General features: G+C 36.1%; 3 protein-coding genes across 9 annotated transcripts; 2 read left to right on the top strand and 1 right to left on the bottom strand.

Moving 5' to 3' along the window:
- Positions 1–549: 549 nt before the first annotated feature.
- LOC122310853 (ATP-dependent Clp protease proteolytic subunit-related protein 1, chloroplastic-like) lies at positions 550–4,813 on the bottom strand. Its single transcript, XM_043125056.1, has 9 exons — positions 4,472–4,813; positions 2,890–3,005; positions 2,519–2,722; positions 2,325–2,429; positions 2,126–2,188; positions 1,834–1,945; positions 1,345–1,406; positions 1,095–1,277; positions 550–1,006 (listed from the first exon to the last, which is right to left on the bottom strand). The coding sequence occupies exons 1-9, from the start codon at positions 4,725–4,727 to the stop codon at positions 920–922; spliced, it is 1,188 nt and encodes a 395-aa protein (XP_042980990.1). The 5' UTR covers positions 4,728–4,813; the 3' UTR covers positions 550–919.
- Positions 4,814–8,194: 3,381 nt separating this feature from the next.
- Positions 8,195–9,553, top strand: LOC122310852 (zinc finger protein ZAT10). Its single transcript, XM_043125055.1, has one exon. It carries the CDS (start codon positions 8,515–8,517, stop codon positions 9,265–9,267), a length of 753 nt encoding a protein of 250 aa, XP_042980989.1. The 5' UTR covers positions 8,195–8,514; the 3' UTR covers positions 9,268–9,553.
- A 9,548-nt stretch (positions 9,554–19,101) lies between these two features.
- LOC122310518 (BTB/POZ domain-containing protein NPY2-like) lies at positions 19,102–25,519 on the top strand. Of its 7 annotated transcripts, XM_043124438.1 has the most exons (6): positions 19,102–19,356; positions 19,442–19,626; positions 20,329–21,109; positions 22,681–22,750; positions 23,350–24,525; positions 24,748–25,519. In XM_043124438.1, the coding sequence occupies exons 3-6, from the start codon at positions 21,048–21,050 to the stop codon at positions 25,309–25,311; spliced, it is 1,872 nt and encodes a 623-aa protein (XP_042980372.1). In that variant the 5' UTR covers positions 19,102–19,356; positions 19,442–19,626; positions 20,329–21,047; the 3' UTR covers positions 25,312–25,519. The 7 variants fall into 7 exon arrangements, with proteins under 7 accessions (XP_042980372.1, XP_042980378.1, XP_042980373.1 ...); XM_043124444.1 differs by lacking the exon at positions 19,442–19,626; XM_043124439.1 differs by having other exon boundaries at positions 19,102–19,590.
- The last annotated feature ends 632 nt before the right edge of the window (positions 25,520–26,151 follow it).

The following is a 26,151-nucleotide window of genomic DNA, read 5'->3' as shown; positions in this document are numbered from 1 at the left end:
AAATAGAATAATAAAAATGACAAATCATATAAGGCAACGTTAGTGCACTGCCCTGCCCTAGTATAAATTTACCTTTTTATTTTTTTCTTGTTTTTTTCATATTTTTTTAACATATTTAAATATTAAAAAAAAACACAGACATCAATATATTAAAAGTCATTTCCTTAATTATTAAGTAAAAGAAATTTAAATAAATGAATGATTAAAATAAAAAGATAAATTCAAGCGATGAATTAATATTTTCCAATCACAAATTAGTATGTTGCAGAAATGAAATTTTGATACAAGTAATTTGATAATTTGTTCCCTCATTCTTCATTGGGTTGCAAAATTCGGGCAATAAAAGCCCAATCATAGAGAAGGCCCAAATCGCAGTAGTGTGACTTTAGTTGTGCAAGAGTAATAGGCCCAATGTCAAACAAAGGGGACAAGGCCCGACTCGACCCACAAACCGCTGTTGTTTGTTCTTAGTAGCGATTTTCTGCCATTTGTGTTCTGTTCTATTTTGTTTCGCACTGAGGAATAAGAACTCGGAGAGAGAGAGAGAGAGAGCTTAAGCCGCGTGCAGGGCTTGTGAATAACACTTCAAAAGTAGAAAAGTAACCAAAGATAGGTGACCTATATACAAAATAAGAAGCCAAAATTTATTGTTTCAATGGGTTTTGGTTGGGCAAGTGATTAAACATCACGCATTCTGCAGGGTACCGCGTATGCAACATTTCAAAAAGATAAAAAAGTAATGAAGAATTGCCCAGACTCCTGAGGTCACAAAAAGGTCCATTATCATTCTTGCATCATAGCTAGAGGCTCAACTGAAGCCCCCGTAAGTAACCAGCTCCTCCCAAGGCTGCTTTTGATGATTACCAGCATCAACCTTTCCTTTGTACCTTTATGCTATGTTTTGCTACTGCTCTTTATTTTACCTAAATCCAGAGGGAGCAGCTTGCGGACCAACTCCTGCTGATCTTCTCATAGCTCTTGATTGAGAAAGCATCTCATCATAATTCTGATCGGAAAAAATTATATAATTAGAACCAGCATGGAGGCATTAGCGTTTACAAGCAAGCAGAAACAAAGAACAATGGAAACATTACCCTCTTCTCAAATGCAGCATCCCTTGAGTTGATTATCTTGTCTGCAATGCCATAATCAATGGCTTCCTGTGCTCGAAAATATTTAGGTCGCTGGATGTCTCTAGCAATTTCTTCCTTGGGTTTCCCAATTCCTTTTGCTAATAGCTCAATGTAGTACTCAGTATTTGCATCCAGCTCTTTGGCCTGACAGAAACTTGTCAAAGAAGCTCTATCTCACACACACACGAACACAGAGGGACAGAGCAAGTACCTTAATCCACATATCTATGGCAGCCCCGCTTGATCTGTTTACTTTTGGCAGATATAACTTCGCTGCAATTAGGAAAAAAAAGGGCAAGGCAAAATCAAACGAAATGTATTGAGCTTAAAGGTATATGTTGAAGGCACATATAGCAAATATAAGGTCCAACTGTTTCAAGTATACAAGTGAATCAGCAGACTGCAAGGTAAAGTGAAATAAACTGTAGTTAAAAAATATGGAAAAATGGTAGACATTCCTCTAGTGGGAAAGAAGATGGGGAAAGCCTCAAACACTAGGGATATGAACCTGGATAAAAGTGGAAAAATGATAATTGGATAGGTTTTAGAGAATGAATGTGGAAGAACTAAATAAGTGACTCCTTCCGTAGGGATGTTATATCCGAATTCTGATTTCCTTGTTCTGTGTCTATTATTAAGACAGTAAAGGGACACGTATACAGCATCCTACTTTTGAACTTTAGAGATACATGAATCATACTGGAGCAATTTGGCTGTACAGCACGAAAACCCTTTGCTCCTAGCGAGAGAAGCATTGCTGCTTGACCATATGCCATGCCACAATTTACAGTATAGACGTCTGATTTGACATACTTCAAGCAGATAGTGAAAGACATACACATGTTAAAAAAGATAGGTTAAACAACAAAACATAAAATAAAATATGAAGAAAATTGGCCTATGTCAATGGGTCCGTTTTGTGAATCAGTGCCATTTATTTTACAATCATTATAGATGCAAAAAATACCAGATAGGGTTGATATTATACTTACAGCCATCATGTCAGCTATTGCATATGCCTCGGTTTCTGATCCAACAGTCTCCATCTTCTCATTCTAAATAGCATAACAGAAACCAAATGAAAGATCAGAAAAGTAATTCAGAGTTTTGGAAACTGTGAATATTATTTCACCAATCAGAATTTGGATATGGAGGAATATATAATTGAAAATAACACATTTCAATGCTAACCTGTGTCCCAGATGAATTTATGTATAAATATATAGGCTTTGAAGGGTTATCATAGTCCAACCACATAAATTGAGCAACAAGGAGCTCAGTTACTGCTGGCACAATCTGCATAATGCAGACAAGATAATATCAAGACAATTTAGATAAAATGAGAAGCACATACCATTGTCATGAGACAGAATATGGTGGCTTACAGGCATGCCCAGATAGCATATTCGAGCATCTAAAAGCAAAGAAGGCAAATCAGGAGGAGCAGTTCTAGGTCTTCCATATCCTCTGGCTCCTCCACGATACATGCTTACGCTCATACTGTATTTTGAAGGACCCTGTTCACCCATGCCGGATAGACTCCACATCCCTCCATGGTCCAAATAGTTCTTGGCAGAAGAGATGCTTTCCTGCCAATAGTTGTCAACAAGATAAGGACCCAATTGAATTTGTTGTCATAACATTTTGGTTCTATAGAGAAGTGACTTCCAACAAGCATAATATATAATGAATTCTTTTTAGTATAACTTAATCAGCCTATCAGATGATACCAAGGAGTGCAAGAAGGGAGAAGAACCTCTGTAACTCTTTCCAACTGTCGTCGGACGGGATTATCTTCTGTCATGAACATGTCCATTTGTGAAGCAGTAAGGCCATAGAGATATTGGGGTGCATTCTTGTAATTGTCCATCACTATCAATTAAAAAATGAATGTGAGGAAGTAGCAACTCGATTTTGCTATGATTTTGGATGAGACTAAAACATAAAGCAGCTTTTCAGCAAGTGTATCCTCTTTGCTTCAATAACCAATCCCTTGCAATCTAGTTGCAAAAGTAGCAACAATGAACACACGGATTCAACATGATACGAACAAGCCAGAACTTGCAAGATGTGGATGCCGCAAGAAATGGGAAAAAAAAAAGTTCTACCAATATGATCATATACATAACTAGGTATTTGTTAGCATCCTTTGAGAGCTCTGTTCTACCACTCTATGCCTCACCTAGAGTCCTAGTTTAATTTAAACATATCAGTAACCATCCCTTCTCCTACCGTAGTGATTCCAAGCTGTTGAATGAATCTCAAGAGCCATTTAGAGCACTCTTTGGTGAGGTATTCATAGTTGCTTACTTTCATTGATGCATTTAAAGCATCTCATAGATTCGTGTACCTCAGCCCAGAAATTATCATAAGGTTATAGGAAAAAAAATTCTTGCTCTAACAAGCACCCTATAAGTCAAAAGCTAGCCTCAGAACTAAAAGCAATGTAGAAATTGATCCCTTTGAATAAATCTTGTATACACCGGTTCATGCCCTAAGCTGGTGCTGATATCTCTGAGAAATTAGAGGATCTATCACCACTTAGAGTTAACTTCCCTAGGGTCCGGGTTACTTTGCCTCCCTGAATGGTCCATTGTGATAATGTAAATTCTCATAAAACCACACAACATTTCAGATGGAAATACGAAATAAATAAACTGAGGAGCTCCTTTCAAACTCATACTGACAACAGCACTCTATAAATATCAGTATGCTGAAATTTTCACCAGAGGGCTTCCTACGTACCAAATTATAAGTTCGAAGTCAAAACCATAGTCATCACCATCGATCAATGGTTAGTGGAAGAGCGACACAAACTAAGCAACATAAAATCACCGTGATTTTAAATAAGGGCCACGCACAAATTTCCTCAGATTGTGGTTGGTAACTAATACCTAAACGTAGATTTTTAGGTTATGCGACTTCTATTCTATCTACATATAACGGAGCATATTTTGTTCCCATACTATAAACGAAAAATCTAGTTGTAAGCGATTCTGCCCACGGCACCAATCCAATGTGATTAGTTAGAAATTAGATTTTATTAAAAAAAATATCAATTTAAATTTTAAATATGAAGACATTTACATTGATACATAAATTGGAACGCGAACTCACTTTAACGTAACAAAAGTCAGAAAGAAATCATCAGAAAGAAAAATAAAATTACATCTCAAGAAATAAGTAATATAAGTAAACACAAAATTTACTCGACTGAGCAGAATGTAATTAATCCCAAAAAATAAAAAATAAAAAAATTGAAATTGGCAGGGGCAAAACCTTTAGAAAAAAATGGTGTCTTCGAAAATTTTAAAAAAGAGGGAAAGGGAAAGACTCACATCCATCTTTGAGATTTTCTTCCCTGAAGTGCTTGGGGATGCGTTCCAAGGACTTGGCAAGTGGGGAGCTAAAGCATCTTCGAGCCGTGCTTCTCCAAGTTGGGTGAACGATGGAAGCAGAGAAGAGCTTGGTGCCGTGAAGGAAAAGGGACCTTTGAAACCCAAGAGAAGTACGCACTTTCCCAAATGCTCGAGGGTCCTCGAAGATGGACGACGAGGTTGGAGCTGAGAGCGGGCAGAGCAGCGAGGTGGCCATAGAGAGAGAGAGAGAGAGAGAGAGAGAGTGAGTCACCGCTTCACTCTGCAGTAGGCGTGGGGATGGGTGTTTCTGTGCCGCTGTGTGACGCATAGTGGAAGCCCATAACGCATGGATTTATGGGCCCAAATGGAGCCACCTGTTTACTAATACAGTAAAATTAACGCAGCCTTCAGTTGTCTGGGCCAACCCAAAAGTTGCAAAAACCCATATTTAGCTGAGGCCCATATTTGAAATGACGGATTTATTATTGCACATGATAAGCTGAGCAGCGAGTTTGCTGAAATATTGGGTCAACAGTCAATACGCACATTACAACCTTGACCAAAACGAGACTTTAGAGTTTAGATTATCCCAAGAGGAAAAAGTCGATGGAAGTTGCTGAGTACAACTTTGAAGATGACCGAATCACCGATGTATGAAAAAGACAAAAGGTTTGACTGTTCCTCCATCAGCTTAATTCATGAGTTGGGTCTAATTGCTCATGTGCGAGTGAACAATCGGAAAAGTCTCCTCATTTTGGCCTTTAGGTGAGGAAGCAACATCGGCATTAATTAATTCTTATAAACTTAATGGAAAGTGATTATTATGCGATCATGAGTCATGATTTCGTCACCCCTTACGTTGAGCTTTCCTTCACTAAGTAAGGAGGTTGGAAGTTGCTTAGCAGGGAGTACTACTCTCTCTCAGACGACCATGAATAAATTTTCTTGAAGTTTCCGTTTCATTTCCTGGGAAAGAAAATCATGCCCGACTGAAATGAATGATCATCAGGAACTTGACTAAATACATATCACCACATTAGTGAAAAATGACTCTGCATTTCTTTTTAAACATCAAAAAATAATAATTACTGATCGATCAGCAACCTCGCTTGTAGTACCATTTCTGAACTAAATTTTACGTACGGGAGGGAATAAATTAAACTCTTAACAATACATTGGAAGGTAGTGTTTGTTGCGTTGTGTGCCTAACTTTGACGCCACACCTAAATCACATAGCCTCGTACGTCTTCGTTTATTTATAATTTATAGTTTGTACTGATCCTATTGTGGTAAAATCGACGAGTGCGATGACGGATCCATTCCCTAGCGCTACTGGATGAGAGCATCGATAGCCAGCCAGAATGAGTCACGTACACGAATCTCTCTCTCTGTTTTTTTTTTCTTTTTTTTTTCCTTCTTTTCAGCCTAAAGCTAATCAATAGATATGCAGTAATAAGATATACCATATTATCATTCTAGTCGATAAGATATATATATTTATCATATCTTATTGAAAATGAAATTATAATTTAACAGAATTTTTTATATATATATATCTTACGAAAAATTATATATATTATATTATTAGTTTATTTTTATTTGATTTATAAGATGTCATATATTTATTATTATTAGACGAATTATTTATATTTTAATAAAATAATAATAAATATATCACATCTCATATAATAAGTTAAAAATAAAATTAACATATAACTTCACATATATCTCAAACTCCATGGCAATATATACTTTACATAGCTGGTGAAGTTCCTCCAGAAAGAGGATCAGGATGAATGCCTTGTCGTACTACAATTATGAATTTGGCTGCCATCCATTCATACAGGACGCGGATCTCCATTCATTTATCTCAAATACTAATCGTGATATGAGATTTTAATATTTTCAGAAACATTTTCATATGTTAATTCAAACAATCAAAACATTTTAAAATGGTTGAAAATTCGTATCATAGGAAACATGATGAAGAATTTCCTAAGCATATTCAAGGCATCTGAATGCTTTTTTGTCCCTTTTGAATTAAAAATCGCACTAGAATTCTGAATTATCTGAACTCAAAATTACGTGTGGATCCGAATAGTAGTAATGACGTGGCAAGGTGAAGCATCGTTAGTAACCGCATGGCAGGCATTAGATGAACTCCAAACAAAAAACGTACGGCCTTATGTGATCGTTTTTAAAACTGCTTGTCGATCATGGCAAACACGTACATGGCGGTACCCAAAAAGAGACGTCAAGTGCCACGTGTCTGTTGCTTGCAGTAATACCTGACGCTTGGAGAAGAAGCCGTTTTGGTTGTGTATCGGTACACTCTTTCCCGCGGCCACACTTGGCTTCTTTTTTATTTATTTATTCTTTAAAAAAAAAATCCAAAACTCGAGATACAGTTTTTTTGTTTTTATTTTTGTTTGTTTGGTAGTACAGACGTGAACGAGGATAATACCAGTAATAACACGTGGCTAAAAGAGGATGTTTTTTTTTCTACAAAGTTTAGGTGTCTTGCCACAGAGCACACCAAGTAGGAACTACCAAAATAGAAGCTCGAATTCAAGGTCCAGATGGTAGAAAACTATGGAAATAAATAATAAAGAACTCGACAACGTAAAGCGGTTATTTCTGTTTCCAAACCGCTAAAATGGCGCGTGGGAAAGCAGGCGGTGTGATACAAAGCATAATTTGGATAGTAAAAATAAAAGATTAAAATTTTTAAATGAATAAATTTTACATAAATCTTTATAATAAATAAATAAATCTCATTTTAAAAAATTTTTTAAAAAAATTATTTTTTTACCCATAAGATCCATATTTTTATAAAAAAATATATGCGCAATTTATCTATTTAAAATTTATACTTCAAATAAAATGCTACCATTTGTTCAGATATTCCCTGTACTAGATAGATATTACTCTAAACAAATTGACAGGTTGCTACAAATAAATGTGATAGGTACAAAGGGTATAAGCTCTTATAACTATGTGTTTTGTATATTAATATATTTATATATAGGAGCTGTAAATAAACAAAGACTTGCATTTTATTGAGATGATTATTTTAGTCTTCACTTGTAGTCAACTATAGTTTTAGAAGGAATATTAACATTTTAATGTAATTGTAATGGAGATAAATAAATTAAAAAGATAGTTAAAGCCATTTAATTGCAAGTAAATCCTGTAAATCATTTACATTATGGGAAGAAGCGTGTCCAAATCAGGTAATTAACGAATTAATTAATATGCCTTAGATATTGTGATATCAACCCCTATACCTCATATAGTTTTGAATTCATATTTCATTATATCACAGCTCACGAAATAATAATAATACTGATTTTAATAAATCAAGAAAAATTTCTCATTATCTGTTCATTACTATTTACTAAGAACCAATTAATTGTGACCTAAATGGTAGAAGTTTCTATCTCCTAAGATTTTTATTGTATTTTTTTTTTATCAAAAATCTTATTATTTGTAATTATATATTAAATGACTACCAATTAATATATATATATATATATATATATATAATAATAATAATAAAATCCCAATTTATTTTTCTCATGACGTGGCCAACAACTGTAAGCGTGGTGAACACGCCCCACCCCAAGACCCCAAGTCGGTCTACCCATACGTACCTCAATTTGTTTATAAACACAAATATCCGAGTAAATGGAAGAGCGGGCGTACCATAGTTTTGACTTGGAACAAGTCTTCTCTTGGAGCTCAGTCACACCACCCCACCATCACTCCTACTCCCTTCCTCTTCTTGTAGTTATAGTTGACCGACTTCACTTCCAGCTACACCAACTCACCTTCCCCACCTTCTCTAGCATCCATTCCCATTCCTCCTTTATATATACCACTAACCACAGCCATCTCTCCCACACACTCTCACACCACATATCTCTTGCTTACTCTTTCCAACACAAACAACCACTTTTATTTTCTTTCTCTGCTCTCCTGCTTCCTTTCTAAGTAAACCCATCTCTCAACAACAAGGAAAGATGGCCTTAGAAGCTCTGAATTCTCCTACTACAGCCACTCCTTTCAACTATGAAGACGACGTTGAGCGTCAATTTGTGGAGCCATGGGCCAAGGGGAAGCGCTCCAAACGACCCGCTCGCATCGAGAACCCGCCGACCGAGGAAGAGTACCTCGCCCTCTGCCTCATCATGCTTGCCCGTGGCGGCACCAACCCCACCAAAAGTGAGATCATTACACAACAAAAGCGCTCGCTGCCCGAGCCGCCGACCTTGAATCTCTCTTACAAGTGCACCGTATGCAACAAAGCCTTCCCTTCCTACCAAGCCCTCGGCGGCCACAAGGCCAGCCACCGCAAGTCATCCTTCGAAGCCGCCAACGTCGACACCAACAACAACCACCCATCAACTTCCTCCTCCTCTGCCGCCGGCACGAGCGGTAAGACCCACGAGTGCTCCATCTGCCACAAGACCTTCCCCACCGGCCAGGCCTTGGGCGGCCACAAGCGCTGCCACTATGACGGCGGTAACAGCCACAGCAACACCAATACCAATGCCAACGCCAACAGCGGCGTGACCTTATCGGAAGGTGGCGGCTCCAGCCTCAGCCAGAGCCACCGTGGGTTCGACTTGAACCTACCGGCCTTTCCAGATTTCTGGCCCGAGAGGAAGAGGAGCCAGCTTTCGGCGGAGCAAGAAGTGGAGTCTCCTCTGCCCACAAAAAAGCCCCGCTTGTTCTTGATGAGTCCGGAAGACATGGTTTCCGCCCAAGATTGATGTCAAGATTACGTGAATAGCAGAACTTCAAATTTATTTGTCTGATCAATTCTCTTTGAAATAGTGTTGATTGTTTAGGCTCTGTCTAGACGAATTGTTTCTGTACATTGGATTTGTTCTTTGTTTCTGAAACTAGCAATCTGCAATTATTGGTGTTTTTTTTTTTAAAACTCATATTATTCATTCATTCATTCGTTTCCATATAATAGTCGCTGTACAAGTCTTTTGGGTGGATGAATTTTCCTTCCCATTATTTGTTATTTTCATTCTATTTATTAGCTTGAAATATTGGTTGAGTATTTGACAAGATTTAATTCTTAGATTAGCTTCCACAAATAATAATTAAAAAAGAAGAAGAAGATATTTACAAAATTGATTTCTTTCGTCCAATTTATTCCAAGTCCATTTAGTTGAAATTTTCCCGTGAGTTATGAGGCCGACCGACGGATTGACTATATTTGGATCAAGTCAAGTTTTTTATTTTTTTATTTTTAAAAATAAAAATAATATTGGTCGAGGGGTGTTTGATTATTCTTAGGACATGAAAATTCAACTAAATTTGGAGCGTGACCAGCGTAATTACAGCAGGCAGTGCCATTGTGATGGGGATCTTTTGAGTCTTAAGAATTAAGCACGTACGAAGCAGCCCATGTTAATTTAGATATAGAGTGATAGGCTGAAGTGAAGCCAGTACCCTCCTGCACATGTTGACAATGATTATACATCACCAAGTTTTCTCCGTGGCTTTGGGGGTATCTCATTACTTGTGATTCTCCGTCTTGAGCTGCTAAGCACCATCTACCATACTTCATACTTGCTCTTCATTCTTGTGGGAGTTCCATATTAATCTGTTTTTATGCATTTGAGTTCAAAATGTGTAGTTTTGAAAAGAATACTATTTTCACTCAAAAACTCAGACTGCTCATTGGTGTCGGGACACAGACACACTTCCGATTTGGTTTATTTACAGTATGGTTTATACTTTAGTTTACAGCTTCGAGATTAGAAAGGAACGGAATATGTCTAAAGACATTTCTTTTCCCAAGTAGTACTCTCCATTCACGATGTCAAACAGTTAGGAGGGAAAGTTAAAGTCTTAAAGGCGACAACTTCAAGACATGCAAGGTAAGTTATCAAATCGGTCCACTTTCCCACGGAAATGGCCGAATACACGCATACTCGTTGTCGTTGAAGCACAATATAGAGGCTTAAAAGGCAATTTGAAAAAAAAAGGTGTGGATGCGTGCCGGTGCCGTGTTGTTTTAAAAGCGGCCTACTCCTCCAAAACGCGGACTTGACAACGTAACCACATTTATTTTATGAGTTATCCTATATTCAGCCTTACACGTGGCTTTTTAAATAATAATAATAATAATAAATAAATAAATTTGCTACAGTAAAACGCAGGCATTTTACCCAAGAGACAAAATCGTCCTTTTACGCCACACTATTTGCTATTGGATGATGTATAAGGTAAATATAAGCTTTTTATCTCTTACTACTTATTTACACTTTAAATTGTATTTGAAAATTTTCTTTTATTTTAAATATTTTTCCAACATCCTTAATCATTAAGAAAAATTAAAAATATATATATAATTTCATTAATAGTTACTTCCTTAATTATTAAATTAAATAATAAAAAAATAAAGAGAATAATAAATGAATGGTACGAAGCAATAAGCTTATCGTTATCTATTATATAATATGATTTTTTTCCCTTCCAAAGCACTTCATTGTAAAAGTATAATTAAATGTACGTATGTTTGGGGTTACAGTAGGAGTATTAAAAAATATTTAAATATTTTTAAAAGCTCTTTAATGAAAAAATTAGGTCGTTTTGGTATTATATATTAAAGTACTTTTTATCTCAAATAAGCTAAAAAGTACTTTTGAGGAAAATTATCATTTTGATATTTTTTCTCAAACATATTTTTCCGGATAATACGGAATGTAATTCAAATTTTAAAAAGACTGTCAATAGACGAAAATATCCATACAATTTTAAGATAATTACAACTTTCAAACTTTCAAGGATATGACCATAATTTTTAAAAATTTAAATAATAATCATTTCTATATCAGAAATTACTTTTTTAATTTATTTCCAAACAAACGTAATATATTTAAAAGTGTTTTAAATATATGGTTACTAAACAGTAAATAATTTTTTAATAGTAGAACTAATTACTTAAGTTATAAGTTATATAAATCATAAAGTTATAAATTATATTTCTTGCCATAATCTCAAACATGCACGCACTAACTAGAGACACAAAAAGCTACCTAGCTAGAGTAAAGTCTCCATTTAGACCATCTTATCTCATTTTATACAATCTGATCATCTCAATATCCAAATATCACAAACACAAACAATTTTTAATTTCAAATCTTTAATTTTTTTTTATCTAATTATTACAGCTTTGCTAAACTTTCAAACAAAATACAAAAAATAATTTAACTTTTTCTAATCATAATATATAAATAATATTAAAAAATTATATTATAACAATACTAATTTTAACTTTATAATATTTTTATTCTAACATTTTCTCTCTCTTTTCCTAAAACCTCCATAAAACATATTAAGTCAAACTAATTCACTATTATTTACAAATTTTTTTTCATCTCATCTTAACCTCCAAACGAGGGCTAATTCTTTTATGTGATCTTACGTACCTAGTTAACTTATTTCACTAATGTCCCGGAAAACTGATCTTTTGATGTGCTCTCCAGTTAGTAGTTTTTTTTTCTTTAGAAAAATTATATTTAAATTGTAAATTAATTTGCAAGTAGAAGAACTCTTGTGGATAACCCACAAACATTGGAGCAGCTCAGAATTAGGTGTCAGAAAAATACAATAACATGATGATCGATCTGTTTTCCGCGCAAAGTGATAAGAATCGTATTCTTTGATGCGATCAAGATATTCCTCAAAATGACAAAAGCTTGGACCGTTTTAATTAACATGGTTTGAGAGATCATGCTGATCAGAAACAAGGAGGAATAAAAAGAAATAAGAAGTAAGCCGTATATATTATATGTTAATCGGCCAGCCATGTTCTTTGCGCGTGGGATCAGGGAAACCGCGTGGATGCGTAATAGAATGAAGCTAGATAATTATAAAAAAAGAAAAACAATGTTCGATCGTTAATAGATTGGTTCACACTTGGGCCAAAATAATATAATGAAAAGGACAGGGTTGGGCTAATTCGATCGATCGATATGTTAATCTTAATGCACATGAGGAAGGGATACGCCTCGGTATGATCATCATCTCATGTCATGCATGAACACTAATTTCTGCATGTTCTCGATCGAGTGGCTATATATATATATATATATATATATATATATATATATATATTCTGAATGTGAGAGAATAATGTGCATCTACTGTTTAAAAGAACACAGAAAAAGAAAAAAGAAGCTTTAATTTATTTGTTCACATTGATGCAAAACTTCTTTGAAAGATACGATCGAATTAGAGAATATCCCAGTGATCGAACGTTTTTCTTTTTTGGGGTGGGGGTGGGGGTGGGGGGGATTATTCAGTTGTATGTAGGAAATAATATGAGAAATTTGAACAGAAAGTTATCATTTTGAAAACAAACGCAGGCCAGACATCCAAGAAGGAAATCATTAGAAACGTCAAAGAAAACACGTACATGACTTGAATTTTTGATGATGATCACATGTGTGCATACATCATTAATCACTCACATATATGCATGCATATATGCTAGCTGCAGCATGTCTGATGATCATATCCAATATTGGCTGTTTCTTTACCTAATTTGTTACCATATCTTACAAGACTTGGTATATATTTGAAGCTGTGTCTTTTTACCATATCATACTTTGGCATAGTCGTGACCTGCATAAGTTTTATTTCTTCTGATTGGGCGACTTTCATGCCCGGCCTCCGAATTTGCATGAATTAAAGACAAAAAGAAGTATTATGTGCAAATTAATCAGTCATCAGCAAAGCAAAGCCTTGACCACCCTCCTTTAATTTAATTTTGCCTATAGATCTTTCACCGCCTATCTATATATGCCTGGTACTTACCCATTGCAAAACTTTCAACCCATTACGTAGTTTCAAATTACAGGCCCTGGATGCTTGCTTGGTTGTTAAGGAAAGAATTACTACTAGCTAGCACGATCCTGCATTATTATTGCAAAAATTTGCAACGTCTCTCCTTATTTTTTTAACCCTTTGTTCCAAGACCAATTTGATAAGTACTTTCCAAAGATCTCGATCATGCCAGTTAGCACCCAAGGAAAAAGAAAAAGATCGAAGTAGGTCAACAATGCAACGTGTTCAATAACAGTACTGAATATATAGTTGACTTTTTTTAACAGGGATGGATCCCCCCTAGCTAGTTGGGCAGCTAACAAAGCATCTTACGTCACTACAAAAAATAATTGATCATTTGTGATGAATTGTATGCGATGAGAATAATTATTTACGATTAAAAGTAAAATATATTTATTTTGATAAAAAATAATCATTTCATGAGAAAATACTGATTACAAAGAACAATTTTTTTCTAGAGGACGGCTGATTTTTTCAACAGCTAGCCATATGTCCGTTCAAGTTGAACGTACGTAGCTTCTCTGCTATTTCCCATTATAAGTAGTAATGTCATACTGTACGTACTTACAATAAGAACCATGGCGTTCTTGTTTGGCAGGCGGTGAGAGATGGCCTATGTTGTGGAAATGACTTTTGTGAGCTAAGATGATCAGCTGGGACTTTTGTGGCTGGATTTGATGAAGTGCAACTTGTCCTTACTTTGTATATATATAATACGTTAGTGGCAAACCCATTAGGTCAGCTTAAACGATAATTAAGCACGTTCTTTTATATATTCGTGAGATCGGAAGAGAACAGTAGTTCTGAATTTAATTAATTCATAATAATTAATTGGGACGTATTTTGGATTATTGTTCAAATGGGATAGTTTTTCTTTTTTATTTTTAATTGATGATAGTTCTGTATATATAAACAATGAATATGAAGACAATCGTACCTTCATGAGTAGTTAATTAACTCAATGAATTGGACCGACCTCTTAATATTATACAGCACCACCAAAGATTTTTATATATACTCAAGTTAAAAAAAAAAACGTAACAAATCATGCAATCATGGTTTTCCTTTCACTAATTAATCCCCCTTTTTCAAAGATAAGAAGATTCAATCTCTATATTTTAAGGAGAAATGAGGATCGTATATAGATCTACTTGGATCCGAAGAGAACTTGAAAATGTCCATTGTTTTGTAATGAAAACATGCATTTTATATATATATAAAAAAATCATAATGTCACGTCCTCTCATCATCATACTTACTTTTGTTGCCAATGCTTGTCCAATAGCAACACTACAATGACATGTGTCTCGGTGTCTGTGTCAGTGTATGTTATAGATCATCAGAAATATATAGAGAGAGAAACGTATTTAATGTTCGATTTAGAAAGGCTAACTATCATAGTCCTCCTCTGGTGTGTAAGGCTACATATATAGCACTCGATGAGAATGGCAAAAGGAAATACCCAAACTTAGAACACATTCACCTCACTTGGGCCACAAACTTGGTGGCATTTGAGCATCAAACCTGACTATAATGGGCTGCACCGACTGTTTAGACTTTTGCAAGGTAGTGGTACAAGCCCTAATCATCCTTTCCAATTATAAGTACATGCATTCTGACAAAAGCATAAAGCAAAAGCCAATCTTCACAAGCCTCTGTGCCACACACTATTTAGGCGTGACAGTGTCAATTTCTCTATTATTGGGTTGCACTACTGTTTTTTTTTTTTTTAAAAAGCTAATCAAAGTACGTGAATTCTGTGACAAGTTCAGTGCTTCTTTTCTAGCACTTGCTGTAGGATTCTGTGGTTAGGATATTCCCCCAAATATGTTTCTATATATATATATATATAATATTTCATGAGCTCGATCGGATGTCTAGCTTTCCCATATATTGGGTGTGTTATCTCTTCTGAATCACCATTTAATTTGAACCTCAAATTCTTTTCTCCTCCCTTTTTGCATACTGTCCGGTCCCACTTACACATGAAGCTCATCATATCCATAAACTGACCATCACAATCATATCCAAAGAAACTTTCGGCCGAAAAAGAGCCCCCAAATTAATCTCTATGTCTAATTTCTATCAACATTTTTTGGTGCGATTTTACTTGCCATGCAATGCGTGCTCTCACATATTATATATTGTTGCCTATAAACCTATAATATAAGTGGCCATGAATATATATAGTAGTCATGTTTCCCATCACTAAAACAAAATCAATCAAAGTCTTCCTCCCTCCCTATCTACCACCCACCCCAATTAAACCCTCTATATATTTCTTCAAAAACTCTTTAAGGAAATTAATAAAGTAATTGTTAACATCGTGTTTGTACGTCTTTAGGTCGGACTCTCAACAACTCGGATCTTCAATTTTAACCTGTAAACACAAAGAAAATACTGAGAGAACGGAAGCTTGATGACATCCAGAGAGTCTTTAATACCAAAGTCAATATCATTTTAGAACTTAGTGCAAATATGTAGAGAATACAGAGAAAATTCATAGTACTTAGGAATCACCTTTTATACCCGATTTTCTAAGGTCTAATGCCCATGCCTCGTGTTAGGGAATGTATCATCCCAACAATTCTTTCAATTAGGCACCTTTAATGCAAGATGGCCTCGGAGGTGGCGCATTTAATGCAATATGACTCTCTACCTCTTCCAACCTGTGGATGCATGCCGTTAGACTCTTCATTCCTCATCTGTCAAAGGATCAACTTCAAAAACTCTACACGATTTGCGCCCACTTGTCTACTCAAAGCTACATGAGATTTAACTCTGTCAAAGTATGCGTGTTCCTTTTCATTCGCGTTGTAATGGATTTCCCATGCGTTCAGGATCATAGACTGACTTCTATTTCAAGGTTGGGGACTCCTTGATTAGACCGATGGGTTGTTCGGTGGGCCTAAGCCCCTCATGCTATTGGGCCTTTATCCTGGGCGGCCTGCGGAAAAACTCCCCTTGCAGAAGTGATTACTCATTACGGGCTGCATCCATTTGTATTCGTAAGACTTTAATTAATAGCGGAAGTCTTAGCTGGTACAATAGCTTTAATAATTTCCATTCAACACCTAGTCCTATTATTTCTTATATAATTATCCGTTTTATGAAAATAGACTACAACCTTTTCGAAGGACCACAGTCTGAAAGTGCAGCGGTACGCCCTGCATTAATAATTTATACGTACGTACTGATCTTGTTTTTGTATTGGATCTGCTTTTCTTATTGGCCGTAGATCAGCAATCCGGAAATTAACATCACGCGAAAGATGCTTAATCCAATATTGCATGTGGTCCTGATCATGATCATGTCGCACTTATTTCCGCTTCAGAAAAGGTTGCCATTTGTATCAATGATTCGTCAACAATCTTCTACTTTGATGCAATGCCATTTTCTAGTATTCATTGTTGCATGCATATTATATATAATTACTGTAAATTATGTGAATCGATGGTGTGCCAACACCGTCAATGATCAAGCTTCACGACCAATCCAATGGTTGTCATAATTAAGCAATATTGCCATTTTCGATTAATTAGTTTGACTGATTTCTTTTCTTGTAGTATCATAGTATGACAGTGGTGGCCATGTGCATTGAGAGAAGGTGGTAATTGATAAAATCTGAATTAAAAGAAAAAACTAAATATAAAGTTAAAACTTAGAGTTCTTCTACCTACAATCATTTTTGTGTATTCTTTGTGCACTCTACTAATATGATTGGTTAAAATAATTATTTTATTTTAAAAAAAAATGAAGTAACCAATCACATTAGCAGAATGTATAAAAAATACGTAAAAGTGATTTTGACATAAAGTTTTTGTAAAGTCTTAACACTAAAGAAATATATATGATCACTATAAGAAAAATGACTTTTTGCATCACTTAAATTCGTCGTAAAAAATACAAAATACATCGCTAGCATAAGATATTCTTTTGGAATAATTATATTCATCATTTCTATACCACACACTATACATGATTTTTTAGCAAGTCATGTAATGTAAGAATGATAAGACGTAAAAGAATTCAATTAGTTTAATATAAATAAAAAAATTAAAAAATATGTGATGTGTAGTGTAAAATAACGTGCAACAAAGCCATTCTTTTTGTATGCAAATGTCTAATAGAGAAGTATTACTGTATAAATACATATATTTAAACAGAAGAATAAAAAATAATAAATCATATCTTGTCATCTTGATATGTGATAGATGGTTCATGGTAAAATTTTTCCTGTCTAACATTAGGCATCACGTGGGAAACAGCTTGACAGGTAGAACGAGTAGACTCTCGTTGACTAGTTCTTATCTTAAAAGCCCCACCACACATACTCGATCGACTACGTACATATTCGATCCAAACTCGTCTTTAAAATTCAAGCAGCAGCAGCAGCAGCTTTCTCACCAGACAAATAAACATAAAAAAATAAAAATATAAAAAGAAATATAAACTGGTTCAAAGTAGAAGGAATCGAGTGTTCCTTAAGAAATGGGTCTAGATTCATTGCTCTTGATTGGTAGATCAGGAAACACTCAAACAGTAGCCTAGCTATTACATTACAATTTACATACAGTACTTGATCTCGATCTCTCTTCAATCAATATCAAATCAAATGATCAAAGAGAACACATTTTTTCATTCGTCTATCGAAATTAATAAAGACGACTACGTTAATAATAATTGCCGCATCAAGATTTAAGGCTTCTTTTTTTATTTGATTTTCTGTAGCATTAATATCTTAATTCCTTTACTTCTGCAGGAAAGAAAAAAGAAGTTGTCTAAGTTCAGTTGGTACTATAGCTTTAGATAAGATGATGTGATTAGAGAATAGTGGCCATTTTGTCTCGTCTCACTCATGGAACTAGCTAGCTGCTAGCAACGGAGAATCAGCTTATTATTCGTGAAACATGTTGAACTTTGAAGGCGAAGGTCAACCTCGATCAGCACCTATATCAAGTGAAACTTTAATTGCAAGAACTTTTGCATGTCGACCCGGCCTGACTCAGATAATTATTTAATCATTCACATGAATTTACTGATATATCATCTCCTCGACGAAGATCGACCATTAATTTATTTAAAAAAGGTCAGTCTTTAGCGTGAAAGGAGAGGCTTTTCTTTTACTTTTAACGAGGAAGTGCAAAATAGACAAGAAAATTTAAAAGAAAACTCTATATATGTGGTGCCTAATCTCTCTTAAATATATCCCATTTACGTGCCAGCTCGCATGCAAATATTACACTCATGAAACCATTATATAAATATTCAGAAAAACTTACGAAGAAATTAACTGATTATATTAATTAATAACTAAAAAACACTGATCAATATATATATAGGCTTTGGAGGTATTATCATTCGAATACAGTGAAAGAATAGGGAATTATATCCAACTGTGATAAGATCCTAAAAAAGAGCATGTATATACATGATCTGTCTCAATTAGTAGCAGACATTGATAATTGTGTTTAACTAACCTAAAAATCAGCAAATTAAACAATTCACATGAGCATCATTTTATACTGTGTGAGGATGCTCATCAAGTAGCTCAACGACAGCTTTTTCGAAGTTCGAACGATAGCATGGGTATTGTCTAATAATTACTAATAAGTTCCAGGATGTTTCGTGAAAATTAAAAATTACGCAGAAAATGTGTTTATTTTTTTACATTTCGGAGTGCTAGCCAATTGAACTTCGACATGTTTTAACTTTTTAAGCTCGCATAATTTTTTCGTACAGTTCGATCAATCACTCTTTTTAAATTTCCTGATGCCACTGCCACCACCTTGTCGATGAAGATAGCAGTACGAGAGAGAGGACTAGTCTCAGAGAGAGAGAGAGAGAGAGAGAGAGAGAGAGGTAGATGTGGGTAATGGGTTAATTAGTTAACAAGCGAAGGGTCATTTAATGAAGGAATCCGCGTTATAGGGGTAACAACTAGAAAGCTGGAGTGTCAGTGTGGCGTGCATGACTGAGCAAGTGTAATGGTGAGTGTTAATGCTTTCAGAAATTGAATGAACATTTTCAACTTTCTCAGGGAAATCATAGAGAAAAGAAAATTGATGAGTGCAGGGGAAATACCGTGCTTGGAGAAAGTGGTAAGCTTGGCACTAACGAGACTGATCATGAAACATTTCGTATCAGCTTGGCTTTTACTGTAATCTGTGGACAGTGTGGAGGGGCCTTTATGCTTCGTACTTGGAGTTGTGGATGCAGATACTGTGAGAACCAGCTCATTATCTGATGGGTACTTTTAGGTTATTTCTTTAGCTTTTGGTTTTGGTTTTTGTTGTGGTGAGTTTGATCCCTCCAGAATTAAAGTTCTCTTTGGCAGTGTTACTGTTCCACTGATTTTCTGTTCTTGACGCAAAAAGATTGGAATGCCGGCGTAATATTTTGGAAGAGTTTTATAAGCAATCTCTCCCCCTCTATCTCCCTCGTTTCTTCCTTAAGACGGTTTTAGAATCTAGATTTCTTGGTATGGTTTTTGCTGATACCACTTAAAACTTGGAATGGGTTTCGCTTAATTTGACACTACTACATGTAACTTGTTATTAGTCTATACATGAGCTTTGTAGATTTGATATATGAGTCTTGGGTTTTGTTGGTGTTTACACGGAGAGTGGCTTTTGGGGCTCTTCTTTATGTTCCCAACTTGATATTGGGCATATTTCTTCATGTGCGATTTTGGGGTCTTAACATTATACAAGATCTTCAGCTTCAATAATTTACTAGATTTCTGTGTTATATTCTGATAGATTCCTTAGATTTCTGTTATAATTTTGTAGTGATTTTGTCGTTGGTAGTTGATGTTTGGTTGTTAATTACTATAATTAACTTCTGCTTTTGTGCTCTCTCTCCTATTTATTTCCGTACTTAGCAAAATAAAGAGAGATGCTCATTGTCTACCGTTCTGGGGGTTTCTTCAACTGATATCGAGATGCTGTTTTCTGTTTCAGGTTTTTTCGAACTTCAACGGTTAAAGAAATCAAACACAAATCTGATTTGTTTGATTTGTATGGGTTTTGGAACTTGAAGCTATAAAGACCATAAGAGGGCCTTGTGGTATGAATGCTTAAAAAAATCGATAACAAAGGAACAAAGTGATCAGAAAGGAAAAGAAAAAAAAGGAAATAGTGGGGGGGAGTGAGGTGGAGTCGGATTTGTGCTTGCGGGTGATACTGGTGTGAGAATTATTTTAGTCTTAGAAGCCTGTTGGCGATGTCTCCTGGGCTGACTAGGTGCGCCCGGGCTCCGTGGGCTTTGCCGCCGACCAAGGAAACAGCCTCTTCTTTGGCTCTCTTGGCATTCAAGAGAACCTTTTCTTAAAAAATTGCACAACTCCCATCTTGTGTTTCCCTTTAATCTCCTTCTCTCTCTTACTCAGACTCTCTGCCTCGGTTGCTGTCAAAGATTCGCTCTCTTACCACCACAGCATATATCCTTCCCCTCTTTGAGATCCTTCTTTTCTCTCTTGGAGACCAGGAACTTGCTTGCATTGAGAAATCTGGTCCCCACATCTGGGATACTGCTTTCTATTTCTGGGAATTTTCCTTCAATTGAGGGTTTTTATGTATGCTCACTGAGAATGTGTCGTCGCGACTAGCGCTGATCAGCTGAGTGTTGGAGAGGACCGGTTTAAAGGTGCAGAGGGTGAAGCGGATCTCTTGCTCTCGAGATGAAGTTTATGAAACTTGGATCAAAGCCGGATTCCTTTCAGACTGAAGGAAACAATGTCAGGTGAGATCTTTCGGAATTAAAGAAATAAAAAAAGAACTGGGTCCTATCATTTTTCTTTTGAAATTTGTTTAGGAATTACTGGTGCTGTTGTTATGTTTGATGCATTTCCGTTTGTGTTGCATACGCTGTAACCGATGACTTCAGCTCTTCCAACTGTTTATCTGTTCATTGAAGTTCTGTTTGCCACCTCTTTCGAGTCAGATTTGCCCCTTAGATTAATGCTTACTTACTGTGACACTTTTGTTGACAAAAAGTTGTTTGAGGTTTAACTTCCAGCTCACTGTGACGACTGTGAACAACTTCATTGCTCGATTAAAATAGGGCCCATTTAAAAATTATTTTTGGGGGTTTGAAAATTCTGTTTGTATATGGCCTTCCCATTCCGTTTCAAGCTTGCCCATATTGTACTCTTTCAATGTTGGCTGTTTTCTCTCTCTGATGGCATTTGGGATTTGAGAGGAAGTACTTCATTAGTTTTCTTAGTTCTAACTAAGTCAGAAAAGAAGAAAAGTTCTTTCAGCTTTATAAATTTCTAGTCAGGTTAGTTAAATTTCTCTTGGATGCTCATGATGTTAAGCATTTCTGATAGGTGGGTACTGGCTGTAGTATAGTAGAACCTCAATTGGCATTATTTAGCTATTGAATGCGTTGGGATGTTAAAAAATTATGCTTTGATTAATTGAGTGAATAAGAAGTCATAATGTAATTATTTCATCAAACTGTATTAATCATATTTGTTCTGAACTTTGGATGCATCTATTAACCAAAAATCTGAGGAGTACATATCTGATCCTAGGTCTAATGATATTACAACTCATGGAACATTATGTGGTTCTCAATCATGGAAAAATGAATTCTTTCCCTTTTAGTAATGTTGTAGGGGAAAATCTGATGCTTACGATTGTAATTCCTTATATTGTATTAATCCAGACCACTAATGGCAACTACAAGGCTAAACTAGCGACACCTATATAATTATAATATAGATAACTTGAGGTTTGGTGGATTTGAAACTACTCTAGTCTAGCAATATCAGTTTTTTGTAAGTATCTGAGGATTCAATTTGAATTCCAATCACTTTATGTGGTTATTGTTTTGCAATATCATGGTATTGGGTCTGTTTTAGAATGAAACCTTTGGTGAAGTAGATTCCATATCTAGTGGTTTAATGGTTCATGGCTATTAGTTTAAGAGTAACCAATGCAGGGTAATGTCTTCAATTGAAAAACTGAAGCAAGGCATCTGGCTTTCTAGCAGTACAAGATGGTGAATCGATGACATTATACCAGTAGCTTATCCATTACTTGATGGCTACCATGATTTACTTATTCAATTTTCAGCAATGACATGCCTGGCAAGAACAAGGGGCTGAGAATAATTTTACATGGAAGTGCAAAGAATTTTGAATCAAACTATGTTATTTTGCTTATTATTGAGTTTTCCAAGTAGAGAGCATGTAAAAGGTAGTCTTAAAAAGGATTATCTATGAACTCAGATATTCTTTCCTTTATAACAGTACCATCTAATTTAATGTTTTCTCAGTAACTTAGAAGGGAATATCAATCTGGCAGGTATGTCGCAAGTGAGCTGGCAACAGACATCATTCTTATTGTAGGGGATGTAAAATTCTATCTTCACAAGGTAAGATAATCTTTAACCGAGCACTTTTACTATATAATGAAGACAATTCAATTTAACCCTTTTTGGCTTTTTTATTCTGGAGCATTAACAACTGTATTACTGTCCTCTGTAGATTTTCGTGATGCATAGAAGACAGCCTAACTACTAAACTAGAATGTATAATCTCTGTAGTCTCTAAATGGGCTGATTCCTATAGAACAATTTGTCATGGCTGCCTATATTATCATCATTGTCACCATCATTTTATTTTTATTTTTTTTACCTTTCCCTCTCAAGACAATGAACATGCTTGGTTGCTTATACGCGAAAGGCATGAAACTAATTCCAGAGGCATGACAATGATTTGTGTGAGCTCACTAGCAGGCGTTTAGTGCCATGTACTCTGCTTACGAAAATGGTACTATAACCCATTCAACCAATTATTACTAAGTAGATTTATTGACTATAATAATAGAAAGGAACTAAAAAAGAATTGATAGATGCGGTTATGAAGACATGGGTTAAGAAAGTTTCTCAGTGGCATTGGTTGGCACTAGCTTTAACTCTAAACAATATATTTCAATTTTTCTGAAACCAAATCGGAATCATCTGTTGAACAGTTTCCACTACTGTCAAGAAGTGGTCGCTTGCAGAAGTTGGTCACAACCAAGGAAGACATGACAGATGAAGTTCACATTTCTGACATTCCTGGTGGTCCTGCTGCCTTTGAGATATGTGCCAAGTTTTGTTATGGCATGACCGTCACTCTCAATGCTTACAATGTTGCTGCTGCTCGATGTGCAGCTGAGTACCTAGAAATGCATGAGACCATGGAGAGAGGGAACCTCATCTACAAGATTGATGTCTTTCTTACCTCTAGCATTTTCCGCAGCTGGAAAGATTCAATCATTGTTCTACAGACTACAAAGTTTTTACTACCATTATCTGAGGAGTTGAAGGTTGTCAGCGATTGCATTGACTGTATAGCTACCAAGGCCTGTATTGATGTTTCCAAGGTTGACTGGTCCTATACCTATAATCGGAAGAAGCTCCCAGAGGAAAATGGGAATGATCCAAACTGGAATGGTGTCAGAAACCGTCCAGTGCCAAAGGACTGGTGGGTTGAGGATTTGTGCGAGCTTGAAATTGGTCTGTATAAGCGTGTTCTGGTGAATATTAAAAACATAGGGATTGTTTCAAATGATGTAATTGGGGAAGCCTTGAAAGCTTATGCTTACAGAAGGTTGCCAGGTTTCAGCAAGGGTATGATTCAGTCTGGAGACAAGGCGAAGTACCAGTCAATAGTCAATACAATAGCGTGGCTGTTGCCAGCAGACAAAGGCTGTGTCTCTTGTAGTTTCTTGCTCAAATTGTTAAAAGCTTCCATTTTAGTGAACTCAGGAGAGATGGATAAGGTTGAGCTGGTAAGGAGAATAGGACAGCAACTGGAGGAGGCTTCTGTAAATGATCTTTTGATACGAGCACCAGAAGAGGAAACTACAATGTTTGATGTTAGTACGGTACAGAAAATAGTACAAGAGTTTCTGATGCAAGATAAGAGTGCTGAGATTGAATTGCTTGAAGAAAGCCATGAGCTTCAGGAGACAAGAAGGCCAGGGATTTTATCGGAGGCTTCCAAGCTGATGGTGGCAAAACTGATAGATGGATATCTTGCTGAAATTTCGAAGGATCCCAACCTAACCTTGTCGAAATTTGTTGATCTTGCTGAAATGGTGTCCAACATCTCTCGGCCTGCTCATGATGGGCTCTACCGCGCCATTGACATGTATCTAAAGGTATGAATTTCTCAAAAAGGGCTGTTGGGGGGAAGTACATTATGTTTCAAAATTGATGGTGTAAAACATGCTTTGCATTTTGGTGTATTAGGGATTCACGTTAGAATTTTGTTATATACTGAAGCTCTACTCAATTCTCACGCTTTTAAATCAAGTTTAGTCCAAATGTTTTTGTTAGAAAACCTCTAAAGGGAGCTGCATTCTTCACTGTGCTTTATGCAGGAGCATCCAGGGATTAGCAAGAGCGAGAAGAAAAGGATATGCAAGCTGATGGACTGCAAGAAGCTATCAGTTGATGCGTGCATGCATGCTGTTCAAAATGAGAGACTGCCATTGCGTGTCGTAGTGCAGGTACTCTATTTTGAGCAGGTTAGGGCTGCAGCATCATCAGGCAGCAGCACTCCTGACATACCCAAAGGCATCAAGGATCTAAATAGTGGCTCTCATGGCAGCTCTAGGTCTGCAACAACTAATACAGAGGAAGACTGGGATGGGGTGGCAACAGCTGAGGATCTCAAGGCACTAAAGGGGGAGCTAGCTGCTTTAAGGTTAGCCAATGGAGTGGGAGGTGGTGAAAGGAATGGAGATGGTAAAAGTAATGTGGACAAAGCTGCCATTAACAAAATGAAAGGGCTACTTAAGTCAAAGATCCTTACCAAGCTGTGGTCTGGCAAGGGGGGACAAGGTGACAATAGTGGCTCGGATTCCTCAGATAGTCTTGGTTCTGCCAACCCAGAAGAAGCTAAATCAACACCTTCCAGAAATAGGAGGCATTCAGTGTCTTAGATACAATTGACAGAAGCATGTGTTGGTGGGTTCTTTGGCGCTTTCTTAACGGATATTAACAAAACTTCAAAAGTAGCGCTTTATCTTTTAATTTAGCAAAAATGAAGTGCATATAGTGTTTGGATGAAAAGTTTTAAGAGTTGGTTCTGCTGAGCATCTTACTGTTAGGTGGCGAGAAACTTTATCAAACAAATGGTTATTTTAGAAACCACAGATGTCCACATGAGAAATAGGACTTCAGTGTTAGCAGGTTTTGTAACGTGACCTGGCAACAAGGGCACTCATCTCTTTTCAGCACACAAGAGGACTTGGCGACATATAAATAATGCATTGCATTCATAATCTCATTCACAATTTGCAGTGAATAGTAAAAATGGGTGTTTTCAAGAAGACGGCTTGCAACCCCAAGAACTCGAGAAATCGGCACAATTCAGAAGGCTTGGATCCATTAAAAAAAAAAAAAAACGAAAAGGGGCCTAAAGAGAATAATTTCAGCCCAGACTACACACACTCCTCGGCCGTGCTTCAACATCTTATAGTTGCCCAAATCGTCTGCCGACTTTTCTAATGGGAAACTCTTTCTTGAGCTTGGGATTCAAGACTCAAATATTTTTATTTATAGAAGAGAAATGTGTAAGTGCCTCTTAATTTCTTTTTAAAAAGTAAGTAAATATAAGATTTACGTAAAAAAAATTAATTAATTTTTTAATCATAAACCTTATTTTTTATTAAAATGATTATACAATATTTGTACATTTCATAAATCCACTTAGCATTACTCAATCCTTCTCCGGTTATAGATAAACCAGCAATAAATTTAGGTCTGCAACGAAAAGAAAA

This window comes from Carya illinoinensis, chromosome 5 (genome assembly GCF_018687715.1).
Source record: "Carya illinoinensis cultivar Pawnee chromosome 5, C.illinoinensisPawnee_v1, whole genome shotgun sequence".
In the NCBI taxonomy this organism is placed as follows: Eukaryota; Viridiplantae; Streptophyta; class Magnoliopsida; order Fagales; family Juglandaceae; genus Carya; species Carya illinoinensis.
Note: the sequence above shows the minus strand (reverse complement) of the source record. Positions and strands in the feature narration are given on the sequence as shown.